Below are 19,478 nucleotides of genomic sequence, written 5' to 3' on the forward strand. Positions count from 1 at the left end.
TAATAAATCCTGTTATCCTTTCACTCCTTCTTTTGGTTAAAGCTTTGGTATTACGTGCACTTGGAAAAGTTCTCCATTTAACACCTTCAAGGAGTAACCCCCATTCAACACAATGGGACATTTCCAAGTAAACATGGTCAGGATTGTGCTGTAAAAGAAGAGGGAGGCTTGTAGAAGCAACAAAGCAACAAGAAGGGAAGTCCTCAGTTTCTGGGGGTTGGGAGGAATTGGCACCCTGCCTTAAAAATGCAGAGCAGAAAATCTTTAATAAAAACAATTTTTAAAAATGCAGAGCAGAACAGATGGACATGGCAAGCCCAGGGCACTGGGCTCTCAAGCATGGAAGTCAAAACTTGGGATAAAAAAAGAGGTGGACAGGCATACAAAGATTAAAAGAACTGGGTTGTGGTTGGTACTTCAAAGCAATAGTAAGAAGTAGAGACTAGGTTGGAAATATAAGATTTCTGGGCTATGCCAATTAATGAGCCTCATATTCAAACACACGATTCACATACACTGGTACCTCGAGTTACAAACACCTCAGGTTACAAACTCCGCTAAGCCGGAAGTAGTACCTCGGGTTAAGAACTTTGCCCCAGAATGAGAACAGAAATCGTGCAGCGGCAGTGCGGCGGCAGCAGGAGGCCTGATTAGCTAAAGTGGTACCTCAGGTTAAGAATGGTTTCAGGTTAAGAATGGACCTCCGGAACGAATTAAGTTTGTAACTAGAGGTACCACTGTACTCAGACTTAAAAGTGATCAGAATGATGAGAACTTATCTGCACCCAGAAGCTCACACAAGCTATTTCTGGCCCTTTCTGCTGATAGTTCAACTCCTTAGCAGTTAGAGTGTTCTTGACTATTCTGTGACTCTTCCGTCAACTCAGCCAATAGCAAAGGGGGCTAATTGCTTTGACATCCTTGCTTTTGTGACATCACTGCAATTCAGACACGGCTATGCAGTTCTAAAGGACAGCAACCTAGGTACATACTGTAAATCTTCATCTTTGAGGGGGGGGGGGCTGAATCCTTGTGTCTTGGGGAAGGAGTTGGCAAGTGTGGGGTGCATAACAGAATGAGGATAAAGAATTTTGTGGCTAAGTAGATTATAGGAAGCCGCAGTGCAAAACAATGGGGAACCGCTGGAGTAGGGGATGGTGGCAGGACTGCATGGGACTCAGTTCAGGCTTGAGGGTTTACCTTTTATAGTGTTTGTTTCCCCTATAATTAGCCAACTGTTCTTGTGCATTGAGAAAGCTCCAGGTGTGGCCAGTTAAAGGGCTTTAAGTGCTGACTCAGGCTTTGCCACCCCCTCCCCTTTCTGTCCCCGAGATGCACTGGTCTGGCCAGTCTGGGTGCCAGGCCTCCTATTGTAGCAAAGCTTGGAGACGACGCCAACCTGGCGCCGTGCTCTGCCCAGCCCTGGCTAGCAGGGAGGCGGCTCTGGCCCAGATGCTCCTGCAGGGGCAGGTTTCTCCAGGGTGGAACGTGCCTGTGTGGAGTGAGGCTGGGCTGGAGACCTGGCGGGATGGATCCTCCTCTAGGAAAGTATTTTGCATACCCACTGGCTTCTCTCAGCACCTTGGTAGAGTGAGTTGCCTCCCAGCGAACAAGCTGTGAAGGCCCATTCCCTTTGGACCTGACCAGCATCCCTAAACGGCTTTCTCTGTGAGCTTATGCTCACATCTGTCAGCAGGTCTTCATTCTGCTCTGCAGTCTGCCTGCGCTGAAATCTTGTGCCTTTAACAACAGAGGCTACAGGCATATGTTCAGCAAGGGAAGCTTCCCCACTGTTGGATCACATTGCTAGGTGAAGCCGCACCTACGGAAGCTGTTAAAGGCACAGGGTCCTGTTAAAAAGAATGACAGTAAACAAACATTTGTGATTGTGACATAAAAAATATCATTAGTGAATCACAATATAATTTATGGTGAATTACATCCAACTAACTATTTTTAATGAAAGATTTCTTGGTTTACAAAAGTATGTGCAATGTCTCTTTTTTCAAGTTACATTTTCTACAGATCAGTTTCATTTGTTGAGACGTTAGTGTTACATTAAGAAGAGGGGGAAAGAGGTGGAGGGGGCCTTGGTGAGTGGAGTCAGGTTGCTCGCAGAGTGATTTGGGGCCAGTTTTCATTCTTGGCCTGGCCTACCTGATAGGATTGTAGTGAGAATAGAATGGGGAGTAGCAGTACTGTGGACACTACCTTGAGCTCCTTGGAGGAAAGGTGAGATACAAATGTAATAATGAATGAATAAATAGCCCACCTTGCATCCAAAGAGCATACATGATCCTTCCCCTTGCCCATTTTTTGTTGTCACAACAGCGCTGAGAGGAAGGTTAAGTCAAGACATAGTGACTGTCCTGGGGTCGCCCGGTGAGTTTCATGGCAGGGGGCAGGGGGAGGATTTGAATCCTAGCATTATAGATCCCAATCCCACACTGCAACACACTGGCTGTCATATTGTACCTTTTCTGCATTGCGTGTGCGCAGTGTTTTTTCCCTCTCTCTCTCTGCTTTAGGGTGACTGCTTCTTCCCTGTTTTACTGCATTGGACTTACCTGCAACCTCAGGATATCGCCAAATCTACCATGTACAAATGTAGGTGTTTAACAGGCAGTATGAACAATACAGGAATTAAAGAAGGTTTACAAAAAAGAAAAGAATGGCAGTAGCCTTGTATGTTCAAACAACTGCCTTACTACATTGTTTGCTCGTGCATGTGTGGGTTTGCCAATCCCACCCCGCCCCGCCCCCTGGACAGAGCTCCTGTGCCTTTAATAGATGCATGGCAGATAAAAATTATTGTCTTCCAGTGAAGACTTGGAATTTCATGAGAATGTGGTAGGACCATAGAGATGCTCCACTCCAGTTTCTACATTGTGGTTTCCTAAACTTGGGTCTCCAGCTGTTGTTGGACTACAACTCCCATCATCCCTAGCTAGCAGAGCCAGTGGTCAAGGATGGTGGGTATTGTAGTCCAAAAACAGCTAGAGACCCAAGTTTGGGAAATCCTGTTCTACATCCCCTTCAGCACTGCCTCCTCTGCCTGAAATGTGCTTTTAAAATTCTGGATAAATCACAGGAGGATGTTGGAGTGGTGGTGGTTCCGTTCTGCCTACTGCCCAGTTTGAAGGGCTGGTGGGAATGGCTCTTGCAACATGAACCCATGCCTCATTGCTGTGTGAGTCAAGCACAGGCAGGGCCAGACCTATTGTAAGCCATAGTAGGGTGGCTGTGTCAAGCGGCAGAGGGGTGGGGGTGGGGGAAGCACCACCAAATGTCCTCCGCACTATGATTGCATGGCATGATCTAAGCAATATGAGGTTTCCAGATCCTGGGTGAAATACTAAATCCTTCTATGCCAGTTACTCTCAGCTATTTCTTTAATAATAGTGGGAAGAAGTTTTTATCTCCGAGAAGTATTGCATTATTGATACGAGCCTCGAGTCTTTAGCAGCACGAGTCTGTGTGAGTGGGTGTTCTTCTTTCTCTCCTGCAAAGACACTATTGCTTCTCAGGACTTTCTTGGGATAATTCCAAATATCCCACTTATTGACTGGCTTGGAAATCATCTTGATGATAGATGATATATATATTTTGTATGGCTGACTTGTATTTGGTATGTCCCCTCCCCTCCTTTTTGTAAATATATGTTCAGTCGCTTCAGCTTTTGTTGCCACTGACAGCTGTTGAAGGGGATCGGATAGAATTTGGCAGGACATGTTGGAGGTGGCAGAGCTGGATTGCGTTGTTCAGTTTCAGCAGGCAATTTTCATATCAATACATTTGTGGGTTTGAAGGCGGCCGTAGAAAGAATGAGCCAATCTTGGAGGATGAGATCTTGATCCTGGAGTCTCACATTCAAGTTTGGCCATTTGCAGATTCCCCATTGAAATCTTTGTGCCAGGGAAAGGAGGAGTGTTGGAAGCTATGGAGCTGCAGCTGCAACTGTTATCTTCTAAGAGTGCAATACACAGTTTAATCATGGAAGAGTATTTTCCTGACAACACTAAGTTCTAGAAACTTAATGCTTTAAAAATAAAATAAAAATAAAACCCCAGGTGTCCTATCTATTTAATCAGAAGAGATGTGCCATGAATGAAAGAGACGGGTGAGGAAAGCTTACATTCTGGCAATGGGACTATACTGTTAACACTTGGGATCTATCTCATATACAGCATCCCACTGAAACCACTTAAAAACTCCTCTGCAGGAAGAAAAACAAGCACGCATTCTCATATAGACTTTGGGTGGAGGGCTTCCCACAAACAGGTTTTCATTTTTCTCTGCCTCGAAAGTATCCCACTTGCTTTTTTAGGGGGAAGGGCAGAGGCATGCATTGCTGCATAGGCTGAGTAGGAGGCAGACGGGCACAGCCCTGGGATGGGCAGAGACACGAAATGCCAGGATTAGAAACTCCCTGCCCTTGGCACTAATCCCTAACTGTTCAGAGAAGCCATAGCTTGGCCAAGCCCCTTCTTCACCCACCCACCCTCCTCCTACCCTGAGTCTCTGAACACAGTGGTTTGGGGTTTTTTGTATGTTATGTGGGGAGGGGCATATGCAGATCTGTGAAGAAATGGCTTGAGGTCATTGGAGTCAAAACAGAACCAAAAAGAACCAGGCTGAGATTGGGTTGAAAAAGCTGTATCTGGCTGATGGAGAGGGACATAGAAAGCAGGTGCAGAAACCAGCACTGGATGAGCAGTGGGGTCTGCTGATTAAAGAGAGCTGGAGAACAAAGGAACATTTCTTACATTTGGCATCGGATTTCTGAGCCTGGGTGAAAATTGAGAACTAGGATCCTGTGGAGTGAGTTGGGTCTGGTTTTGAGCAAATTGGAACCAGCTTAATATCCATCTTTCAGATTTCCAGCTGGCTGGCAATGTAAAGGTAGCATGCTGCTGGCTACACCCAGTGCCGCGAGTACATTCTTCTGGGACTCTGTGCCCTGTGGCCAGGCCTGGCTCTGTTACAGCCTCTCCCCTGATAAGAGCCCTACCTCTGTCTCTGTTTTTATGACTGTCTGGCGTTTAGTCCAGACCAGGTTTGTTTATTTCTGTCAGAGACCGTTCAAGTGGGAGTCTCCATATGCATGTCCCATTTGGAGAGGGCAGCTAAGGGCTGCTGGCTGTGGTGGAGCCCGTGCGTGAGCACAGTTGATCCTTTTGTAGTGCATTCATCCATGTACAGGTGCCAGCCATAACCTTCCCCATTTCAGACACTCCCCAAAGGCCGAAGAGGCTGCTACATTCCTCTCTCCCTCTGACAGCACACGAGCATCTGTGTAGAGGCTGCTCTGCTACAGTAATCGTGGAATAAAAACTCCTCTCTCTCTAGTTCTGAACTTTCAGTCTTCCAAGCTGGGGTTGCAGGCATGTGTTAGTTGCATTGTGGGTAAAAACACACACCCTGCTGTTTTGCAGCTGTTTGCCAGCAACATAAGTCTCCAGTTGATCTCTGTGTTTTTTATTTTCTTTCTAAAAGTGGATTCAAATCCCTACTTCACTCATAAGGTCATACTGGAAAAACCACCATTTTACTACACAGTGTCTGATTAACTGTGCAGTCTTATGCATTGTATTCAATGGGAGTTACTCCCAGGTTAAGTGTATATGGCAGTGAAGGGTTACCTGCAGCCTTGACTTAATTTTACATGAGTAACAAGGAGGGGAAGGGGAAGAGGAAGGGGGGGAGAGGGAAGGAGAACTCGGCCTGCTTTTGGCTCAGGTCCCAACAAGATTAGTGTTCGGCCAGCAGCAACAATGACTGAAGTGGAGTACCTGGCCTTTTTGAACAGAGAGCTTAGTTGGAGACGAGTGCTTGCCTTGTGTTTGGGAGACACCACTCCCTGCTGTCCGAAGAACAGTGTGTTAGGGCAATTCAGTTCAGGCAGGACACAGCATCCACATGTAATAAAGGCTGGGAGGGGGGGCAGGAGTGAGAGCCAAGGGTGAGTCACAGCATTTCAGCTGTATGGCATTGCTGGCCCCTTCTCTAGTTTACATGTGTGGGGTGCCTGGCCCCCCTTGTGGTTGGAGTGGAGCATGGGTTGCTGTTGGGTGTGTCTGGAGTTCCAAAGTGACCTGCCTGTTGAGTCCTAGGCTGGAAAGCGCTATCAAAGTGCTCAGGTTCCTCTCTGTGTTCTGGTGCCGGCGTTATATTCCAGTTATCATCAGGGAATGTTCTATCCTCGCTTGGGGATTCATCCTAGCTGAGGTAAAATGTCATTTAGGACAAGATATATATAAAAAAATACGACGGGGGAAGTATATTCACAAGTTATGCTCTCTTACAGTAAAGTTAAAGGAAAGCTATTTCAGGATCAAAAAGCTACATGGGTATTTCCAGTAGTCACTTAACGTTTCTTCTGGATTTTGTTCTTTGTGTAGAAGAATTTTGAGGGTTCTGATATGGCAGTTCATTGGCACCTGCTGTGCCTCTCTGGGTGGCAGAGCTGTCCCAGTCCTGATTATTTCCCCTTCCTCCTTTGGATAATTCAGCGGGGGCGGAGGTGGGTGTTATATTTAGTGCTTCCTATCCAATGATCCCAAAGGGCTTTCCACAGATGGGGAAGCTGAGGCCACAGTGGGGAAGTGAGTCACTCAGCTTCAGATGCTGAATCAGTAATAGGCCCAGGAATAGAACCCAAGAGTCCTGACACCAAACTCCTCCCAAAATCTGGATGGTCTCATTCCTTTATCAGAGATTGCAAATGCTTCAATCTGTTCCTATGTGTGGTTTTCCATTTTCAGAAGGAAGTCTCAAATGGGGCTCACTTACAAGTAAGCCAGTATGAGATTGCTTAAGGCCGTGTTCCTCTGTCTGCTTACTTTGTAGTAGCTCCAACTATACAAAGTGGAGTTTACTGAGTAAACAAACATAGGACTGAACTGCATGCAGGCATACATTAAAGTCTAGCTGAATTTGGTTTTTATGATGTATGCTTTGAATCCTACAGATTTAAATGGGGGTTGGGGGTCTATTAGGCTGTATTGTAGGCATCTGTCTGTCCTGAGATACATAGACTGCACCACTGAAAGAGACGTCAAACCATTGCATAAGAAGCACTGAAGTGACCTACCCCACCCCCAGGGTCCTGGAGGTCCTGGACTGCCCAGATAACAGGACCCCAGTCTTGGCCTCACTGATGTGATCCAAAGGAAAGCAGAGCAATCCATTTTGCACCAGTTTGGCTGCAGGAGTTGCTGGAAGGAAGTATACAAGGCGCCATCCAACTGTCTTAGGGACCCCTCTCCAGATTTATGTAGGGTTTACTCATCCTTTTCTTCTCCCATAGATATCCTGCATACCATACATTTAAAGTGCACAACTTTCCCCAATGAATCCTGGGAATTGTAGCTCTGTTGGTATAAACTACAGTTCTCAGGATTCGGGGGCGGGGGGAGCTCTTTAAATGTGTGGACACAACCATAGAGTTTATTATACCAAGTGCATTAAGGATTGGGAGACAACCATACACATACTTTTATGGAAGTTAGTCTAATTGAACTTAATAGGACCTACATTTGAGCAAACATATTTAGGGTCAAACTAAAGGAGTGGTCCTATTCTTAGGGTTGTATCCAGCTGAGTTCTGCTTAGAGGAGATCCATTGCAGCTTTTGAAGTTAGTCATGCCCATTAATTTCAATGGGTAGGACCAGACTGTTTACCTGATACTAAAGCCAATGGAACTCAATGGGTCTGTCTTCTGAGTAGATATGCATGGTTCCTATAGGGATAAAGAGTTCTTGAGTTAACTCAGGCCCAGCCACTTTACAGCTTTCAAGTTCAGAGTCATCCCTTTCAATTGTGCCTTGGATAATTGTGGACTATAACAAGAACCACTACTTTTCGATAGAAAAGGGGTTTCAGTGAGTAATGGTAAACCATCCCAATGGCTCAGTCAGGGATACCAATAGCATTTTCTAGGCCAAGCACACTAGATGAGGATTCAGACCAGGGCCAGATTTACGGTAGGTTTGATGAGCCCTAAGCTACTGAAGGTAATTGGGCCCTTTATATGTCCAGCTGTCCTTTGTCAACAACAAATTGACACTGTTTTTTATGTTGAATATATGCTATATGGTAATTTATGGACCTAATAGGTATCTAAAGCCATTTGCACATAACAAAATATGTATTTTATCAAAGTAATTGTTGAACTGAAATACAATTAAGAAGAAGTATATTAATAGCAAACCAGTGATATTTTAGGGAGCAGGCTAGCAGGCAGGGCCCATTAATTACATCATAGGAGCCTACATGACACAAAACAAAACACTGTTGCTGTATGTAGGTTTTATTTTATTTGTTTCTTATCTTATATTTTGGAAATGTAAATCCAGTGTTTTTCCTTTAATTTTTTTGGGGGGCCCCCAAGAGAGTAAGGCCCTAAGCTATAGCTTGTTTAGTCTATACGTAAATCCGGCACTGATTGAGACCTCTGGCCCAGTTGTGAAAGAGGATACAAATTTGCATAACATTTTCACATGCTTCCTGTGTATGGCAGCTTGCATCCTCCTTTCCAAGTGGGGTGGAGAGCTCAAAAATAAAAAGGGGCCATGTGGAACTGAAAAGATGTCTGATAGACAGAATGTAATCGGGTGAAACTTTCCCCATCATTTTATTTTGATACTAGAAAAAAACAACCTGTTGGATTCCTGCCTGCCACACAGCTCTAAAATGCAGAAGAGCCCTGCGCTCCCCTAGTGCGAACCCTAAATCATGAACAATTCAAGTTTGATGAGTTGTACACCAGCTATGTTATTGTATCTTCTTTCCATCAGTTGTTACTGGGCTGGCAATACTACATTCATTCCAAACCAGGTATACTTCTGATGGCAGTTAGGAGGGTCAAGGGGAGGTTAAAAGAGATTTAACATTTACAGTAATCAAAAGTTCAGGTGCCCATGCTTCTATAAATTCCAGATTAAATTGTCAAAAAGCATGTAGTGTATTCTAAGAGCATTTGCTGTGATTATTTTTTATACCTCATAATCACTACATTAGGGTTTACAGCTCAGGTCAAACAGCCCTCTTTTTTCTCTCCCTTTTTCCTTTAAGTAAAAAGGATTTAAGTTTTTAACATGAATATATCCACAGTGGTACCTCTGGTTAAGAATTTAATTCATTCTGGAGGTCTATTCTTAACCTGAAACTGTTCTTAACCTGAAGCACCACTTTAGCTAATGGGGCCTCCCGCCACCACTGTGCGATTTCTGTTCTCATCCTAAAGTAAAGTTCTTAACCCGAGGTACTATTTCTGGGTCAGTGGAGTCTGTAACCTGACACGTCTGTAACCTGAAGCATCTGTAACCTGAAGCATCTGAAAGAAGAAGAAGAAGAAGAAGAAGAAGAAGAAGAAGAAGAAGAAGAAGAAGAAGAAGAAGAAGAAGAAGAAGAAGAAGAAGAGTAGTAGTAGTAGTAGTAGTAGTAGTAGTTTGGATTTGATATGCCGCCTTTCACTCCCTTTAAGGGGTCTCAAAGCGGCTAACATTCTCCTTTCCCTTCCTCCCCCACAACAAACACTCTGTGAGGTGAGTGGGGCTGAGAGACTTCAGAGAAGTGTGACTAGCCCAAGGTCACCCAGCAGCTGCATGTGGAGGAGCGGAGACGCGAACTCGGTTCACCAGATTACGAGACTACCGCTCTTAACCACTACACCACACTGGCTCTCAACTGTAACCCAAGGTACCACTGTATTTTAGTGTTATACCAGCAGCAATAATCCATCCCCAGGAAGCCCTCCATGGCTGTAAAGTAACAAACTACCCCTACCCAACATGTTGTTCCTACAATCACCTTATCCCCCCACAAAACCCCTGCATTTCCTAGAATTAAAAACAAACCCAATACACCAAGGGACAGGATAGCAACACTAGCCTACACTGCAGGATTGCCATATCCTGCCCCAGCAATATTAATACAGCAACACTGGGTTACTCAGCAGGGCTGATATAACCCATGTTTTCTCAGCCATAATAGCCACAATCCTGCCATACAGATATACTAATGATGGGTTTTATTTTTATTTGCACTAGCAAAGTAATTTTAAAATAATGTTTACTCAGAAAGTGCGCGCATACACACACATAGTTTTTATGAGTGAAAAGGCATGGTCTCCTCTTTTTGCTGCTTTTTTGTTTTGGGATGGACATGCACAGCTATATTTAACTCTTGGATTTCTCAATTATTTTTTTCTGGGCAACAGTCGCTTCTCTACCAAGGAAGATGGAAAAATACAGCTTCAGAATGAACCAGGACGTGTCTTCTCCATTGTCTGGATAATGGATGTCCTGGGTCATTTTTGAAGTCATTTTTGGACCTTCTTCAGGCTTGTATCACTCTAAATTTCTATCACTAGTCAATCACATCTCTGACTTCACCCATTGGCTAAAAACAGTGAGAGATGAGAGCAGGTTTTTTCCTCATAGTGCAGTTGTTTTGAATGGTGCCTGTAAATTTTGCTTCATAGTGTTTGTTCCAAAATGCTGAGAGGCTAAATTTTAAAAAGAAAAGAAAACTCAGCTGCAGGCCCCACCCTCTGGCTCTGCTCCTGGTACAAATGTACCACCTGCACCCTTATCTTGGTGGCCATAGGTTAAATGGAGCCATGTAGCAGAGTACAAATGGCAAAATAAAGAACCAAATTCCAATTCTTTGAAAAGCTAGCACCCTGTGGAATGACTTACTGGTGAAACATAATCAATCACAAAATATATAATGCATAGTTAGTTTTTAGGCTGTCGTCTTAAGTGTGCTGTAGAGCCATTTCTATCGATTGAAATTTTTAAAGGCTTGAAGCCCTAATGAAGAGCAATTTAGCAATGTAATTAATGTACTGAATGCCAGATTAGCACACAAATGAAGTTGACAAGTTAACCTATACCCGGTCACTAACGCAGAAAAAGTTCAACTGCGGTTTTGTCTTGCATGCATTGGATTGAGTCCAGCTCCTCTGAAAGCAGCGGGTGTTTGGCCACTGACTGCAATAGGAGAGGAATTGTGCCTTTCCTTTGGAGAGCTCAGGGAGAAGACGGAATTTGTAACTTGGGTGCGATGGTACAAAAGTGCTGGGTTGACATTTGATTCAAGCATTCATTGCAATATTTGAAATAGGTTGCTTCTGAGAATCTCATTATTAAAAACCTGAGAGGAAAACAGAAGAGAAACCCATACTGCCTGGAAAGCTGCCACTAACCAAACCTCCTCAGATCCGCACTGCTACTCAGCCACCCACATTTCATCATTTTAATTGTGCTCCCTCCTGCCCTTATTGATTGTGCATTCAGACAGACAGCTCTAGCACATTCATGTGGTAAGTTCAGATAGACATTTTTTCCAAACCTGATGTAATCTCCAAAAGTGCGCAAATATAAAATGCAGTTAAATGATGATGCCACTTCATTCATCCACCTTCCCCCCCCCTGCCCCCCAATATCTCCATGCCAACAATACCAAGCAACCAGTTGTGCGGCTGCATAATCTGCCCAAGTCCAGCTTGTCCCTTGTGTGGAAAAGAGGTTTCAGGGGATTCAAGGGTGCACGAAAGGTCCCAAAAGCTAAGGCTGGGATCTAGCATGAGGAGCTGTCCAAGGTTAGATTTGCCCAGGATTTTGGAAGACCCTTTCAGGCCTTTCGGGGGGAAAAAGGAATTCTAAACACCACTCCCTCTGATAGGCAGTTCATAGGACTCTTCAGGAGTGAAATAGCTATGTACACTATTAAAAAAAGGCAGAATCCTTGTGTCTTCTTCTTCTCGGTCAACAGTGCAGTATTTCAATGACTCCAACTTTTTTAGTAGGTGTTGCAGCTCTTCCCGGATCCTTACCTTGAGCTGTTCCATCCTCTATTCCTGTTCCTGATTTCCTTTGCCCCACCTTCTTTGTTCCAGTTCTTCATGTACTTTGGACTGTATTATTGGTTATGATCTGTGTTTTGGCCTTAAACTCAGACTCCACTCTGGGTTTCTTGGAGTGTTTTCCTCAGCCTGGCCTGTTGCGCTAGCCTTGATTTATAGAAATGTACCTCCAAACCAATACAGCCTTGACAAGTGGAGCCTGAAATCCGAAAGTGTGTGAACCCTACACATTATAAAGACTATATCAGTACTTCATCCAGTCTCCCTTTTGGCCCCTAATTTCTCCCTCTGCCTCAAACCACTCCTCTTCCCTCCCCCCCCCCAAAGCACTATTTGATGCCCTGTAATACTTTTTTTACAATTGTATCACACTGTGGATCAGTAATCTTTTATTCCTGTGCTTTACATGATAAAGAACAGCTCAAAACAAAAACCAAAGAGTACAATCTTAGTCATACAGAAAATGCATAGTCCTTACCTTTTATTTGTACTCAGTTTATATGTGGTTCTAAGGAAATTACCACATTTGTCCCCATTGACCCTTTGAATAGGGACTTTTGAATGCTTTTGTTTTATTAGAAATGCAGAAAAGGTAAATTATACTTCTGCATGGATGATCCTCGGAGTCCCTTCCAACTACAAATCTATGATTCTATATCACGAACAACTATCCTGGGGTTTCTACTGCATGGAGTCATAATCAATTAAAAATGGCTCCAAATTATGAAAAAAATAGCAATGTATTTTAGAACTGCAAAGGACTGCAGTGTACACTGGACCTGATGTGGCGTCACTAGTCGGATATTTCTGACTTTTATTGGTAAGCGGCAGAAGAGTTCCTTTGCATGCTGTGCTGCCAGTCTCTTTTTCCCTGCCCTCGTTATGCAAGCTCTCCAAGGCCGGGAACCTTTTAAACGCTTGCTATGCAAGGGTGTGTTGCTTGCCGCACCCTAACCTTCACCCTCCCGCATGATGCCCGAGTTAAGCAGGCAAACAAAGACAGCGATTAATGGGCAATGCCAGGGGCTGGCACTTCCTCCTGTGGTGCCTGGAAGGAGGAGAGCAAGATCCAGGGCTGACCTTCATCCCAGCCAGATGGAATCTGCTACATTTCCCCACTGTGGCAGAGGACTCCTGGATCACCTCCTTCATCACATATGATTTCTGTATTAACTACTCACCTGTGGCACTGTAGCTTCTGACTGTTCCACAGATGTATGCTTCCCCCTTTGTGCAATTTCACCATTATTTAGTTTCATGCAGCTTCCCACCCCTCATTTCATTAGTTCCTTGAAATATGGTAGAGTTTCGATTTACATCAAGATGGCAGATAGAAAGTTCTGGGACTTTCAGGAAAACCCAGAGTTGTATTTGTCTAGGGAGAATGTGCTGCCACACTCTAGTACAGTGGTACCTCTGGTTACGTACTTAATTCGATCCGGAGGTCCGTTCTTAACCGGAAACTGTTCTTAACATGAAGCACCACTTTAGCTAATGGGGCCTCCCGCTGCTGCCGCGCCACCGCCACATGATTTCTGTTCTCATCCTGAAGCAAAGTTCTTAACCTGAAGCACTATTTCTGGGTTAGTGGAGTCTGTAACCTGAAGCGTATGTAACCCGAGGTACCACTGTAGAGCCAACTGGAGGGTTCTTTGAAGTATTATATTTGTGTGATATTTATATTTGTGTACTTCATTATTATCATTATCTCGGGTTAAGAACTTTGCTTCAGGATGAGAACAGAAATCGTGCTCCAGTGGAAGGCTCTATTAGCTAAAGTGATGCTTCAGGTTAAGAACAGTTTCAGGTTAAGTATGGACCTCCGGAACGAATTAAGTTCTTTACCCAAGGTACCACTGTATAAGGCTATCAAAACATGAGACAAGCTAAACCGAGGACCCATAGGTCAAGCGGAGCAAAACTCACCAGGTGTTTAGCTCACAAGCCTTTACCTAATACCAGGGCCAGCCAGCTTTGGGCCATGTGAAATATAAGTAAAGACGTGATCACGTGGAAAGAGTTTTCCTTTACTACTAAGTAATAATTATCAGCCGTTACACATCATGGGCTAGGAGGAAGGACTTCCAGGAGAGCCTGGGCCCCATCACCTCTAATTTTAAGAAATAGGTGCTGCTTAATACATGCCACAGTCCTCTGTGACCCTCACTCTAGCCTTTTTCTTTGTACTGCTTGAAAGATCATGGACCAGGCAGAACAGTGGACATTTCTAGGCAGTGGTACAATTAGGTAATTTTAGACTCTGGACTTAATAGTTGTATGTGGGGGAGCTCGACGGATGATAATGTATATTATTTCACCTATTTCAAAATGTGGCAAGCTGGCCATAATTGCATTTGGAGGTCCTGCTGTTCTTTTACTGAGCAGGACCTTACTCTTCTGCTACAAATTCTTGCCTCAACAGCAGTGTTCGAAACTCCCGTTGTTCTGGGTGAATTTTGCAACAGGGAATTTCATTAGCACGAGCAGTTTCTGAGCTCTGGGCGCAGTACTGCGCCTAAGATTTCAGATTAAAACTGCAGTGTGGAAGGAAAGGAGGACCTTTTTCTGCCTCCCTACTTCTAGCTACTCTCTGAAGACTGGAGAAGAGACCCTCTTAAGAATATTAGGGGGGTGGGCAGGGGAAGGACTAGACCCTGTGAAAAATGAACATAATGTTTTAGCTGTTGTTCATTCATTTTTACTTTTATTTTTGTTATAAAAAAGTGCACCTAGACATTCTGTTGTTGTGCCCATAACCTAGGTTTAGGGTGCCATTTAGCTCCTAGCTTTCATATCTCAATTTCTAACACTGCCTGACAGTACCTTTGTTTCTACTCTTTGTTTTGTCCAAGTTATATTTGAAGAGCCCCATACGTTTTTTTACTTCATGCTAGAATATTTTATTATACTGTGCATGCGAATCGGGCAAATGACTCATAGAGTAGTTTTTAGAGACAAGAGAGAGGAACTTATATTAATATGTGGGTGGGATTCAACTAATGAGTCCCATTAGCAGAAGCCCATGCAAGGGTATCTGCCAGTGGATCAGGTCTCCCACCACCCCGAATAGTGTGCATGGGAAGAAGAGGGGAAATCATTCTGTCTAGCAAGCTCAAATGCTTGCGCTGGCGAAACAATTGCCGCAGTGTAACGCTGAATTCCTTACTCTATATACAGGGGGGGAGGGAGAGAGGTTTCGTTTATTAGAAACAGCTGTTTAATTATCAGACAAAATGATTAGCCCTCTACCATTACTATTACTGAGAGGAAGTGCAATCTTCTACATCCTTATTTGAAAGTAAATTCCATTGAAGACAACTGTCCGAAAAATGAAATGTATTAGGATTACTAGAATGTCAAGTTGCAGTCATCAAGGGCCACAATCCCTTCTGGGCAATGTTATGGAGGGCACGTGCCAATAATGACCAGAGGCAGCCAAGCAAAAATGCTCCAGAAGGGTGTGAAGCAGTGCCAGTGAGAGAATTGTCTGGGGAGAAGATATGTAGGTGTGGAGGGTGTAAGGTCTGCGGAGAGTCCTGAGGGCCAGATAGGGAAGCCTGGAGAGCTGCATGTGGCCCTCATGCCTGAAGTTCTCTCCCCTTCCCTTACACACTTATGGTTGCTGAAACAATTCATAACTTATTTATAAACCTCTCTCTTTTTACAATTCACATCCCCTTGAAAATGTATAAAGATCAGCTAAAGCTAATACCTGATATTTGCAGGAAGGTGGATCATTTGTTAAATATATTAAACCCTGGGAGAAGAATGTGATGAAGCTTCTCCCAAATGTCTGGGTGATTGCGTATACGTGCAAGGAGATGAAGCTAGAGAACTGTATGTGATACATACAGTACTCATGTTTGTAGAAGAAGCGAGACCCACCCAAAGTATGGCCACTGGGCTTGATTATCACTTTGCACCTTGTACTTCTAACTGTGGGTGAATGGGTTGGGTCAGGATTGGTATACCTGTGCAAAGCAGAGTCTTTAGGTGTATGTATTTGTGGGGCCCCTCCTCAGAACTCACCTTTTCCATTAAGTCTTTAACCCCTTAATTCTCATGCCCAACAACTGTAACCAGGTGTAACTTCATTTGCTTTCATACACCTTTGGCTACCGGTGCCTCTCCCTCCTGCCTTTCTTCCCCTATCTTCTTTTCTTCCACGCTGTCAAAATTTAGACTGGAAGATTATTGGGGGCAGGAAACTGTGTTTCTGAAACTCTGCTAAGTGCCATGAACATAAGTGATGTGTTGTCTTGTAATTAATGATTTTATATAAGAGTAATTTTACAGTTCTGAACTTTGGGTGTACATCTGGCCTTTGGTGTTTTTCTCCTCTGGAATTTGAATGTAGTATACAAGTCTCTTTAAGGTTGTATGTATGTTTATTTTGAAGATGGCAGGGTGCAGCTTTATGTTTGGGCTAAGTCTTGATGTGGCATTTAAGTGTTTGCAGTTTGTGAATACAGCTTCTGCAATGAGATTCTTCTGTACATATTTCTATAGTATTTGTGTACTTATGCATGAATCCATCTCAGGCTGCACATTTATTTAGTTACTGACATTGAGTGAATGTCATGTGTGCAGTTAGACCTTATAAGAAAGAGCACTCTGTGTCCAGAGGTTGTGTGTTATTGTACATATGTCAGACGCTGCTGTTCTGGGTTTAAAAACTTTTACGTGGAAGGTGTTTCAGAGAATTACCTTTCTACATGTGTGTGACTGTCATACATATAACATAATACAAATTCTTCCAAAGAAATGCCCTTCCCTGTGATTTGGTAATGAAGAAAGCCCTCCTATTGCCTCACCATCAGATGGGGCTTCTCTCACCTGGAAGGTGAAGCTGACATCCCAACTGAAAGTGGCATATTTATCTGACACGTATCTTCCAGGGAGCTGCGCTTGACTTCTGGGGCTTTATGTGAATGTCACCCCCTCACAACAACCCTGGGACAAAGACCGCCCAGCGAGTTTAACCTGCGGGAGGGAATCTGGAGCGGCGTCTCCCGCCTCCAACCCTTCCAGCTGTCAAAAACCGCTCGTCTGTATGCCCATGACCTGTTTTACCACCTTTCCGGTGGCTGAATGTTAACCTTGCCCCTGTGGGGGGGGGGGCTGTGACACTGCGTGGCGCGCTCTTCCCCCCTCTCTTCCCCCGGGGCCCGCGTGCGTCCTTCTCTCTCTCTCTCTCTCGCTCCCGGGCTCCCTCCCTCCCGCCCAGCCTCTGACGCGGGCGCCTTTACAACTCCCCCCTCCCCGGGGCTGTTTACTGGAGCACGAGCTGCCGAGCAATGAGCTCAGTTCCCCCTTCGCGTGCGCCGCGGTGGGCGGAGGCGCTCTGGGCTCCTCAGCCAATGGCGGCTCGCTTCCGCCGCTGCCGAGCGCCTGCCCGCAATAAAAGGCTCCGGGAAGCGCACGCTGCAGCTGAGATAACTCGCAAACCTGCAATCGCAAGCGCGCGCTGGAGGCTCTCTCTCTCTCACTCCCTTCGCCGGTACGGTACCTGCTCCTTTTTGCTTCTCGGGGAGGGCTCGAAGCCGGCGCGCCTTCTGGTGGGGGACAGACAACGCGTGAACCATCCCCGCTAGCCGAGCTTAGTCAGGGCGGGTGGTTGGAGAAGCCGCCGGAAAGACGAGCTCCCTTCCTTCCTTGTGAGTGTCTCTCCGAAATCTGGAAGTGAAGCTCAGGGAGGGAGGCGGAAGGAAGCGCGCTGCTGCCCTCGTTTCGGGGAGCGAGAGACTCGACCCGCGGCGCCCCCTAGGCAGAGGCAGCTAGGGAGAAGGCTCCATCCCGGACGGTCCCAGCCCGGGTTCGCGACCCCTTCCCAGCGCGCGGCTGATGTGCACGAAGATGGAGCAGCCTTTCTACCCTGACTCCTTTCTCTCCGGCTACGGGCAGGACTACAAGACGCTGAAGTCGGGCATGGCTCTGAACCTGTCCGCGGAGCCCTTCCGCGGCCTGAAGTCCCAGCTGCCGCACCACCTCCGCGCCCCCGAGGACGGTCCCGCCGGGTACTTCCCGGGCTCGCTGCCGCCGCAGCAACAGGCCGACACCGGGAGCTCGTCGCTCAAACTAGCCGCCCCGGAGTTGGAGCGCCTGATCGTCCAGAACAGCAACGGGGTGATCACCACCACCCCGACGCCGCCGGGCCAGTACTACTACCCGCGCGGGGCCACCGAGGAGCAGGAAGGCTTCGCCGACGGCTTCGTCAAGGCGCTGGACGACCTGCACAAGATGAACCACATGCCGCCGCCCAATGTCTCCATCGGAGCGGTGGCGGCGGCGGCAGCAGCGGCGGCGGCGGCCTCGTCGGCCAGCAGCGGCTACGCGGCCTCCCTCCCGCAGGAGCCGCCTCCCGTCTACACCAACCTGACCAGCTACAACCCCTCGGCCACGCTGAGCACCACGTCCAGCTACCCCAGCGCCAACCTCAGCTACATGCCGCAGCCGCACGGCCTGGCCTTGCCGCACCCTTCGCGAGGCTTCAAAGAGGAGCCCCAGACGGTGCCGGATATGCAGAGCCCGCCCGTGTCGCCCATCAACATGGAAGATCAGGAGCGCATCAAGGTGGAGCGGAAGCGGCTGCGCAACCGCCTGGCCGCCACCAAGTGCAGGAAGAGGAAGCTGGAGCGCATCGCTCGGCTGGAGGACAAGGTGAAGACCTTGAAGAGCGAGAACGCGGGACTGTCCAACACGGCCAGCGCGCTGCGGGACCAGGTAGCGCAGCTCAAGCAGAAAGTCATGAACCACGTGAACAACGGCTGCCAGCTCCTCTTGACGGCCAAGATGCAACAGTCCTTCTGATGGGCGGCGATCCCTGCCGTCTCAAAGACCTTTTTGGCGGGTGGGGTGGGGAGAAGAGAAAGAGGGGACTTGTAATGCAAAAGTTTACACGGAACCGGACTGACGAGCCCAGTTCCCAACTCTTCTGTTCCTGAAGTCCTGTTTTCCAAGTTGTTATGTCTGTGACTCTCAGTCTGGTGGATCCAGAACTCCGGTCTGTGCTGAGTGTGTGTAAGAGGTTTTTTATATATATATCTGTATGTGAGAGTGATTTCGTGCGTGAGTGTATTTAAAAGAAAAAACAAAAGCCTTTTTTCCACCCCTTCTGCTGCGTCGCTGGCTGGTGCAGTGGAACTGGAGGTACTCTGGACAGAGCCAGAAACTGGCCTTCTGATCTCTTCCTTGTGCCAGTAGAAAAAGGAGATGATCGCTTAATTTATAATTGAAACAAAAGGGACCAGAACAGAGGATGGCAGGGAAGGGATGAAACCTCAGCACCTCTCTCCCTCCCAGGAGGCCACTGTACGGACAAAAGGGGTCACTGGGGGAAAGGGGAGCGGGAGAGGATTGTTTACTACTTGTGCTCTTAATTTCTTTTGAGTCCTCAAATTCAGTTTTTTTTTTCTTCAAAAGATTGTATTTGTGTTTTTGACTTTTTATTGAAGCTATTTAAGTAAACATGTTCTAACTAATTTCCGTTGTGTGCCTCTTAATCTGCTGTCTCCTCTCCTAGAGATTATTGTACAAGTTGTTTGGGGGGGTTATATCGGAAAAATCAGACTTTTATTTGTAGCTGTTGTTTTTTTTAACAGCCT

General features: G+C 46.0%; 1 protein-coding gene and 2 long non-coding RNA genes across 4 annotated transcripts in view; 2 read left to right on the top strand and 1 right to left on the bottom strand.

Moving 5' to 3' along the window:
* LOC309363133 overlaps window positions 1-19,478 on the top strand; it is a 48,143-nt gene that overhangs the window by 21,186 nt on the left and 7,479 nt on the right. The gene's annotated exons all lie outside the window — the stretch shown is intronic.
* LOC309363140 lies at window positions 1,016-17,053 on the bottom strand. 2 transcript variants are annotated; one of them, XR_014165267.1, is made up of 3 exons: window positions 16,711-17,053; window positions 7,685-7,743; window positions 1,016-1,850 (listed from the first exon to the last, which is right to left on the bottom strand). It is a non-coding gene; the product is annotated as an uncharacterized lncRNA (long non-coding RNA). The 2 variants fall into 2 exon arrangements; XR_014165268.1 differs by lacking the exon at window positions 16,711-17,053 and adding an exon at window positions 11,845-12,191.
* Window positions 17,220-19,355, top strand: JUNB (JunB proto-oncogene, AP-1 transcription factor subunit). Its single transcript, XM_081903539.1, is given in 3 exon segments — window positions 17,220-17,348; window positions 17,351-17,374; window positions 17,779-19,355. Coding segments are annotated over 3 exon segments (1,044 nt in total). The 5' UTR covers window positions 17,220-17,234; the 3' UTR covers window positions 18,685-19,355.

The sequence above is a fragment of the Podarcis melisellensis genome (genome assembly GCF_964234715.1).
Source record: "Podarcis melisellensis genome assembly, chromosome: 2".
Lineage (NCBI taxonomy): Eukaryota > Metazoa > Chordata > Lepidosauria > Squamata > Lacertidae > Podarcis > Podarcis melisellensis.